This window comes from Gadus chalcogrammus, chromosome 11, assembly GCF_026213295.1.
Source record: "Gadus chalcogrammus isolate NIFS_2021 chromosome 11, NIFS_Gcha_1.0, whole genome shotgun sequence".
Taxonomy (NCBI): Eukaryota; Metazoa; Chordata; class Actinopteri; order Gadiformes; family Gadidae; genus Gadus; species Gadus chalcogrammus.
The window spans coordinates 22,805,215-22,814,475 of record NC_079422.1 but is presented as its reverse complement, the minus strand read 5'-3'; the positions used below and the strand labels follow the sequence as shown (position 1 = coordinate 22,814,475).

The following is a 9,261-nucleotide window of genomic DNA, read 5'->3' as shown; positions in this document are numbered from 1 at the left end:
TACGACTTGACTGTATATTTATCAGATGTACAGCAATCAGTACCATGGATGCAACCACTTTATGCATAACCAAAATTGACTAACAGTACAAATGTGGCTGCTGTAGATTTCCTTACCTTCCATCAAAATGACATTAATTATCTCAGTAACGCGTGTGGTGTGTGTAAAAGGTTTGAAATGTATGGAATCGACAATGTGACGAGGTAGACCATATTCACCTCAGGAACCAAGGCCTTGTTTTATGGAAAAGCTCTTTATTGAGAAGACACAGATACAGTGGGGTTAAATACAGCCTAAACCCCCAGACCCCAAACACACCACCTGTAGAGACAGGCAGAGGAGCTCCAAGAGACATTGTACAGACAGAAACAAAAGGGTGGGGGCGGTGGTGATGAGGGCGACGGAGGAGGTGGGAGGGACTCAGACTACTTGTAGAACTCGTGCTCCTGTTCGTCCTTCTTGATGACGGTCTTGTAGGCCTTCTCAAAGTCCTTGGCCAAGACAATGTACCGGTTTTCACGCACTGCCAGCATGCCAGCCTGCAACACAACAGAACAACCAATCACATCCAAGGCTTTTTCAACAGGAGCCAATGGCAGCACCTCTACCATCGAGCCAATCAACGGGAGCCACGGGTGGCGGCCGTCCTCACCTCCTGGCAGATGGAGTTGATGTCGGCTCCAGATATCTTGTCGGGTCTCGCCACGTCTGAACCAGAGTCAAGAAAACATCCCATAATACCAACACTGGAAATACTAGGGAGCACGTTGGCTGCAACACAATTTCAGGCCCACAAGGCTGCGGTTTAGTTACACAGCCGTTGGTCTGGTGGTTATAGTTCTTTATCTCACACAGCTGTGTGGAAGATTAAATTCTGATTGGTCGATTAAAACATTCAGTGGTCGGGTATGAATAACTGACCGTTGGTACATCTTACCATAACCCCCCCTGGCTAAAGCCTCATCGCCCATGTCTAAACTACCACGCAATTCCTCGACTCGCTTCAGCTAGCCAGCATTCCGTTAGCCAAACCAATCCAATTGACTCATCACATACCGGCAGTTAACAAGAAAGCAGAAGACAAACCATGACAATCAGCAGTCCTCATAAATGATGTTTCTTGTGCATGGGACTTTTGAAGACATGGTGGCTAATTATAGTCGACTAGACCCCCCCCCCCCCCCCCAAAAAAAACTTTCCAGTAAGTACAGTGCTCTCTAGTAGTCTATAAAGTTTGGTTCAGTTGTAGTGAATATGAAGGATACAGTCCTCAAGGTCCACCTCCTCTGACAGGTTCATCTTGCTGGTGATGGTGGAGAAGACCAGACGCTTCTGTCGGCGGTCAGGGAGAGGAAACTCAATCTTCCTGTCCAGACGTCCAGGACGCAGTAAGGCCGGGTCCAGAGTGTCTGCCCTGTTGGTAGCCATGATCACCTGGGAACATTACAGAGTGTGAGTCATGTTAGTAGCCATGATCACCTGGGAACATTACAGAGTGTGAGTCCTGTTAGTAGCCATGATCACCTGGGAACATTACAGAGTGTGAGTCATGTTAGTAGCCATGATCACCTGGGAACATTACAGAGTGTCAGCCCTTTTAGTAGCCATGATCACCTGGGAACAATAATAAGTATCAGCTCTACAACTTAGCATTGATCACCTGGGTTTAAGGATAGACACTCCAAGACATTCCCAAACTGCCCTAAATGTAAATGTAAATGGTTTTGGGGCTGGCTCAAAATATTTGAATAACCAAATAATCCATTTGTTAGTTGTGTATTTCGGACATAGGTACAACTCTGACATCTTGCATGCGGTGTGAGAATTGGTAAACCTGGACTGATTAAAAATGACCAAACAGCTAAGATGTGAAAGTAGGCCTACTCTCATATTATAGAAGTCGTGTGACTGGAATCTTTTTACCCAAAACCGAGTTGGATGGATGAGTGGACAAAAATACTACATGATATTGTAGTTTTGCTTTATGCAAAACATTTATTATAATGAATCTAGCCACTATAGGAAAGAAAGGGAAGAAGTTAGACATGTCATTAATTACATATTCGGGGCCAGCCCCAGGCAGTTGGATCTAGATCCAGAGATAATTAAACAAATGTACATGTAAAAAACGGTTTAAGACCATGTCCCTGTAAACACGTTAGATGGGATGCCTGTAAATGCAGCGAGACAAAGGTCGTCTCTAAACACTTGGGCGGTGGCTGTAGACACAGTTAGACGACGTCCCCGTAGACTAGGGCTGTCGAAACGAACTTCGCTATTCGAATATAATTCGAATTTTTAAAATAGGAGAACATTCGAGTGCGGCAACTAACGTTCAAACTTTTTTTTTTTTTTTTTTTCGCGAGCAGAAACAGCTGGAAAGCATAACTTTAATTTTTGGATTTCCATCGAGAAACGGGAAGATTACATCCAGAGAAACCGTCATTTGCAAATTATGCTGTAAGTCGTTAAAGTACCACTCGACTACGAGCAACATGAGCGCACACCTCCATTCAGTGCATTACTCGGAGTACGCAGAACAGTTAGCGGCTGAGGAAGAGCCACGGTCAAAACAGCCAGGAATAACATCGTTTTTGCCTCCCTCCTCATCTCGTTGTCTGCCAGCTGGGCGGCAAGAGACAATAACGAAAAAGCTGACTGAGTTTATCTGCAAAGATACGAGGCCAGTTAACATCTCGCAGGGGGACAGGTTTAAGGAGTTCATCCGCGAGATTGAGCCACGGTACACGTTCCCTCTCGTGGGACAATTACCATCAGAATTGTAAAGCTGTATGATACCACTAAAGAAAACATCCGTGAAATTATTAGTGGACGATCGATCGCCCTAACCACAGATGGATGGACATCAGTGGCCACGGACTCATATGTGACGGTCACGGCACATTTCATAAACAAGGACTGGGAAATGAAGGATATCGTTCTCCAAACGACAGAATTAAAAAAAAAAGCCACACTGCCGAGAATGTTGCCGAGCTTCTTCATTAAACATCATTGCTTGAATATTTCTGGCGTTATATCTTACCTATTTATATAAGTTTTGTATTGATTTGGTAAAACTTGTTGCAAATGTTACATAACAGATTTGGTTGACGCACCCTATAGTGGACGCGGGACGTGTGCCTAATAATAAGATGGTATCGGTGTATATAATGATATAAAAAAAATAAATAAAAAAAAACATTTAAATATTCGAATATTATTCGAATATTCAACATAAGAAGCATTAGAAATTCGAATATGATTTGAGGGGAGGATTGACAGCCCTACCGTAGACACAGCAGGACCTACTACAAACTCTTCAGACCAAGCTCCCCTATTGGCATCATTTAACTTTGACCAAGTAAGGCAGGTTCAAACAGGGGACCTGTAGGTCCAGACTAGCGAGGACAGCTCACCTTAACATTGACGTTCTGGTCAAAGCCGTCCATTTGGTTCAGAAGCTCCAGGAGGATTCTCTGCACCTCTCGGTCAGCTGGAGAGGGGGTGGAGGCGGTGCAGGTAAGAGTTTGTATACAGATGAAAGTAGTCGTAGAATAAGTATGTAGTATAGGACATACTGATACAAGTACTAGGAATTAAAGCAGGTTACACCACCGGTAGTTATAGTAGTATGTAGTACTACGAAGTCATACCACCAGTAGTTATGGTAGTGGTAGCAAGTATTACAGGTCATACCACCAGTAGTAGTAGTAGTAGTAGTATTATGAAGTTCTACAGGTAATGCCACCATTAGTATTAGCAGTAGTATGATGTAGTACTACTGGTCCATACCTCCGGTCTGTGCGTCAAAGCGCTTGGTGGCAATGGCGTCGATCTCGTCGATGAAGATGATGGCGGGGGCGTTCTCCTTGGCCAGCCTGAAGACGTCTCGCACCATGCGAGGACCCTCCCCCAGGTACTTCTGGACAAACTCCGAGCCCACCACACGAATAAACGCAGCTGCCACGGAAAAACCAAAAGACACACATTAGCTACCATTTTGTCAGTTAGCTGACGAGGGTGGGGTTGAGTTACCGGTCGGGATGCCGCGGTGTGGACATTTTCACACCAAGTAACACACTCGTGTCAACACCGGTATTACCGGTATAAAAAGGTATTAACTTTGAAACTAGTTCAACCGCCATCTTCTCCGTCAACTCTCCTCTCACACTCGGTGACAGGGGCTGGCAGCGCGCCAATTCTCGGCGTCTTATAACTTTCTATACATAATAGTATCATATAATTTTATAAATCATAATATCGCCTCCGGATGGCCATAGCGCGGGGAGCTCACGTAGGGATTGGGCTTCGCGGGGTTTGTTTACCGGCGTTGCTACGGTTAACGGTCTTGTAAGGAAGCACTCCAATTCTCGGCGCGCCAATTCTCCCGCACAGAGCAGAACTGTGGCCTATTCTACACATTGTAATTTTCTTAATTATATTATTCATTTTTACTGAATTTTTTTTTTATTTCTGAAAAAATAATGAAAAAAATCGGTGTTGGCCTCAACACCGGTAACACCGGTAATACCGTATACCGCGGCAACCCTAGTTACCGGCAGTGTTTCGTATTGGGGTTGAGTTGCCTGTAGGGTGGTGGTATTGGGGTTGAGTTGCCTGTAGGGTGGTGGTATTGGGGTTGAGTTACCGGTAGTGTGGTGGTATTGGGGTTGAGTTACCGTTAGTGTGGTGGTATTGGGGTTGAGTTACCGGTAGTGTGGAGGTATTGGGGTTGAGTTACCGGTAGTGTGGAGGTATTGGGGTTGAGTTACCGGTAGTGTGGAGGTATTGGGGTTGAGTTACCGGTAGTGTGTGGTCAGGGTTAATTGCCTGGAGGTTGGTGGTGGGGGGAGTTACCGGTGGGATGATGGGGCGGAGGGGCGTTACATGTGGGGGGATGCTAGGTTACCTGTAGTGTGGGGGCATTGGGGTTAAGTTACCTGTAGTGTGGTGCGCCACAGCCTTGGCCAACATGGTCTTTCCACAGCCTGGAGGGCCGTACATCAGGACTCCCCTAGGTGGGTCGATACCAATCTGAGGGGTCAGGAGGAGAGGAGTTAGGGAGACCAGCCAGCCTTACACCGTGCCTGTGTGACAGACAGACAGACCTAGCGATCTGCTATGGCATAAGCTAATGGGGATCCTTTAATAAAGCAAATGAAACATAAAACAGACAGAGACACACACACACACACACCTGTTTATAGAGCTCAAAGTGAGTTAAGGGCAGCTCCACTGCCTCTCTGACTTCCTGCTTCTGAATGTCCATGCCTCCAATGTCTGCATACATCACATCAGGCTTCTGGTCTGAGAGGAGAAACCACAGTAGTTTTATGGCACATTTCAGTTTTTTTGTACAGTTTTGCTGTAGCAGTTTTTGCCATGGTACTGTGACCCAACAAGGCGCAGATTCACTCGTACCACAGCTCAACTCCACAGAGTAGTTGGCGACAGTTTTGTGTGTGACAACTCTCTCCAATATTGTAAATTTGGACTGCAGTAACAATTTAAAAAGCTCACGTCATCGTTACATTAGGCCATTTCAAACATGCAGTCATTCTAACAAGTTGCAATGTTTTGGAACGTTTCCTGCACAGGGTCATTCCTGAATGGGAACGGTAAGTGGGGTTGTTAGCCGGTTGGTTGGTGGAGGGTTACCGGCAGTGAGCATCATGATGCTGCTGTCGGCCTCGGGCGGCAGGACGTCGACCAGGGCGTTGCTGTGCTTGTGGAGCGCTACTGAGGCGTTGGGCTTCAGCAGCTCTCGGTCAATGGTGCTCAGGATGCGGACATAGTAGTTCGACCCTGGGAGGGGGCACAGAGCAGAACTACTGAGTACATCTCATCTCCAGCTACCGAATTAAAGATTTCACACTTGCCACGGTCAGCATCTTGGCAGTTCATCTTACAGTTTTCGATGGGACCTCTATATCTAGAATCTAGCAAATATGTGGGAGGACAAGTCTTGCGTTCTAGGAGGTGTTAATAAGGGCCTTCGTTGGGTTCTAGGAAGTGTTTACGACGATGTCTGTGGTTCTAGCAGGCGTTGAAAATGAGGCGTGTTGGGGTTCTAGCAGGTGGTTTCTAGCCTCGGTTTGACCAGTGATGGTGTACCGGTGGTGGAGCCCACGATGGCGGTGTTCTGGTCCACGGCCTCCAAGAACTGTCCGATGACGAGTGGAATGCTCTGGATCCTCTTCACCTCCTCCTGGGCGTGGAGGAACTCCTTCTTCAGGTTCTTCTGCTCGTCCTTGATATACTCCTCCTGCACCTCCAGGAACTCCAGCTCCTGCTGTAGCTTCTGTAGAGGGAGGGAAGGGGCATGGGCCCGACATCAGACAAGTTGGTGCCTTTCAATGACACTCAAGAAAATCTAATTATTGGCTTAGTCCGACTATGATTGGATTATTAAGATGCATGTATACACGTTAGTCGGACTAAAATCGAATCGGGTTACTCATAGTCGGGTTAAGATCCCTGGATTATTTGTTTGTTAGTCGCAATAAGCATGTATAAGGTCAATTCGATTGTAATCGGATTTTGCGTAACCTTCAATGCGTGTTGTTGTCGCCGTCGGAAAACAAGAAACCACGATTTATTTAAAAGGGGGAGGAAGTCAGTGTCGTGCCAATGTAGTTACCCCCTAAAAGAAGTGTATCATCATCAACATGCATTCAGTACACTACGCTTCTGTGTACTGAATATCAAAAAGCGCATGTGTGTGTGCGAGAATGGCTGTGTGTGTGTGAGTGACTTCAGCGAGTGAGTGGACGAGCGAGGAGATTGAGCGGTTGTGGGTGTCAGTTTAGTGAATGAACGAGTCCAGTTGTGTCAGGGCAAACGTGTACTTTTAAGTTAGTGGAACTACGAATAAAGTACCCAGCCTGACAATAATCGGTGGCCGCTTCATTCTGACCTATAAGCAGACCCACTGCCGGTCAAAGTGAAGGGTGTTACCCCCGAGAGAACATCTGCCCTGGAGGGAACATCTCGCCTCTGCTCCTCGACTACGGTCTGGGAGCTGACAGCATGAAAGGTTAACACTTTGATTTCACCCAAGGCTGAATTAAAAGTACATGTCTGTCTAAATGTTGGTCATCAACAAGGTTCTAGAGTAGTAACTTCGTGCACATCTGTCAAAATAAATGTTTTTTTTACAATCTTTATTCATTCATTGTGCTTTGGCCGAACTGACGTGGATATTTTCTGATATTAGGAACCTTAAAGGACTGCGTCGGGTTCTCTGACTCTCTGGTATTTCAGCAACAAGTAAAGGCTCGTAGTGGGGGTTATCTCGGCCATGGTGGAGAAGGAATTGGTGGAAAGGAACTTCGGCTTTGACTCTCTGAAGTCCAGATTGTAACGCGACATGGAGGAGAAAGGGATTGTTGCCGTATGCGGAGGAGTTGTTCCGCCGCTGCCGGAGGAGTTTGCATACAACCGAGATGTCGGAACAATGGAGCGCAGGAGAAATTACATGGACCCGAAGTCAACTTACAGCTGTCTACTATAAACATCATTCTCGAATGCCGCCTGAGTTTGTTGTTGCTAGTGACGTAAAGAGGTCAACCGGTGGCTCTATTACCACTAGTTTAAATGGGCAGAGTGCCACCTATCGTACCGGGGTATGAAATGCTTCGGCCAATGAACCGATTTTCTCACCGCCATGTATACTCAGACAATTGCACTTGTCTGATTAAGGAGCATATTCAAACTATGGTTTTAATCTGATTAAGATGTGCATGTTAACGTACTGATTGTCCCGAGTGGTTGCTCAATAACAAACCGAAGTTAACTGAAAATGAGGATTGTTTGTACATGACAAAAAATGGCTTGTTTGCAACCGGCAAAGAAAGGTTAGCATGTGTTTTGCGGAAATCCGTATTCACTGTTATCAGACCTGACCGATGTCTTTAAACGTAGAATTTAAAATACAGCCAGACCATGCAAAGACTGATGGTGTTCCTGACCACTTTGACGGTTTCAATACTAACTTAAGAAACCCATCCCCACCTTGTATCTGCTGTATAGGTCTTCCAGATCCTCCGGTTCCGGCGCCAGGAAGGAGAGAGCGGTGTGGGGTCTGGAGCTCTGCATGACAGGTAACTCCTCCTGCAACAACACAACATTATCATCAACACAACTACAACATTATCACTTCATTAGACTTACCAACACTACAGCATCAACATCATTAAATACCAACATTTTTATCAACACCTAATATATCCTCATCAGCACAAACATTATTACTAACACTTTTATCAGTGAAACATTACTACAGCATCACGTTAACAACAAAAACACTACAGCATCATCACTAAAACGTTATGACTACAGCATCATCGATGACAAAAAAATCCTGACTACATCACTCAAACAAAATGGTTATTACAGCATCAGCCTGAACAACATTGAAATATAATTACAATAACATCATCACGATCACCAAAAGATACATGTTTTGGTAAAAACACTACAGCATTATCATAAATTCACGATAACACAACAGTGTTCTTGTTCTGCCAAACACCACCTATCATTTGTTTTTGTGGATTTCATTGTACAAATCATTTGAACGAATCTGTCCATCTAACAGACCATTTTAGTTGTCTACCATTCCTAAAATATGTAGTTTATGTGTTTCATTATATAAATTGCACTGCACAACCGTAGGTTTTAAAAATGTATGAATTAAGCGTATCATCATCATAATCAATACTTAAAAACACAATTTACTAGCTAGCTAACACCATGCTAGGAAACATGAACCATGATACTGGTCCGAGTCAGCTAGTCAAACTATATATTTAAAACAGTTTAAGGTGAAACAATGACGACGGAACGCAAGTGATCAGGTTGATCTTACTTGAAATATCAAGTTTAATCGACTTTCATGTGTCAACCCACTACATTCGCGCTAGCAGATGTTAGCTAACCGCTATCTGACTGGCGTGACATAGCAGTTGTGTCGAGATTGAATGATTGTTTTAGTTCATATGTGCGTCGTTCTAAACTACATTTATGAAATGACAAGGTCATGCAACGCACAAAAAGCACAATATTACCACACTAGCCGAAACATAATAAAACTTTAGGGTTTCATTGTAGAAAATATGCGCTAAATGTAATTGAGTTTGTCATACCGGGTTCTTCTCTACGGTCACTACGTCCTCCATGTTGAATCGGTCTGCTCTGCCGACGTCACTCTGACGCTCAAAGGAGTCTGGGTAATGCAGTTCAATTAAAGTCACAATATCT

General features: G+C 44.8%; 1 protein-coding gene across 1 annotated transcript; it reads right to left on the bottom strand.

The window, feature by feature from the left end:
- Nucleotides 1-227: 227 nt before the first annotated feature.
- On the bottom strand, nucleotides 228-9,245 carry psmc4 (proteasome 26S subunit, ATPase 4). Its single transcript, XM_056602493.1, has 11 exons — nucleotides 9,147-9,245; nucleotides 8,014-8,112; nucleotides 6,115-6,301; nucleotides 5,659-5,805; nucleotides 5,198-5,307; nucleotides 4,941-5,034; nucleotides 3,793-3,960; nucleotides 3,417-3,493; nucleotides 1,266-1,434; nucleotides 653-708; nucleotides 228-539 (listed from the first exon to the last, which is right to left on the bottom strand). Exons 1-11 carry the CDS (start codon nucleotides 9,177-9,179, stop codon nucleotides 426-428), a joined length of 1,254 nt encoding a protein of 417 aa, XP_056458468.1. The 5' UTR covers nucleotides 9,180-9,245; the 3' UTR covers nucleotides 228-425.
- Nucleotides 9,246-9,261: the final 16 nt, after the last annotated feature.

What these genes read in the sequence shown, in the direction of transcription:
- psmc4 (XM_056602493.1), bottom strand. Translation starts at nt 9,179, where the DNA reads ATGGAGGACGTAGTGACCGTAGAGAAGAACCCG. An exon ending in ACTTTGAGCTCTATAAACAG is followed by an intron (nt 5,035 to 5,197) that starts GTGTGTGTGTGT and finishes CTGACCCCTCAG; the next exon opens with ATTGGTATCGACCCACCTAG. An exon ending in ACCAGAACGTCAATGTTAAG is followed by an intron (nt 1,435 to 3,416) that starts GTGAGCTGTCCT and finishes TAATGTTCCCAG; the next exon opens with GTGATCATGGCTACCAACAG.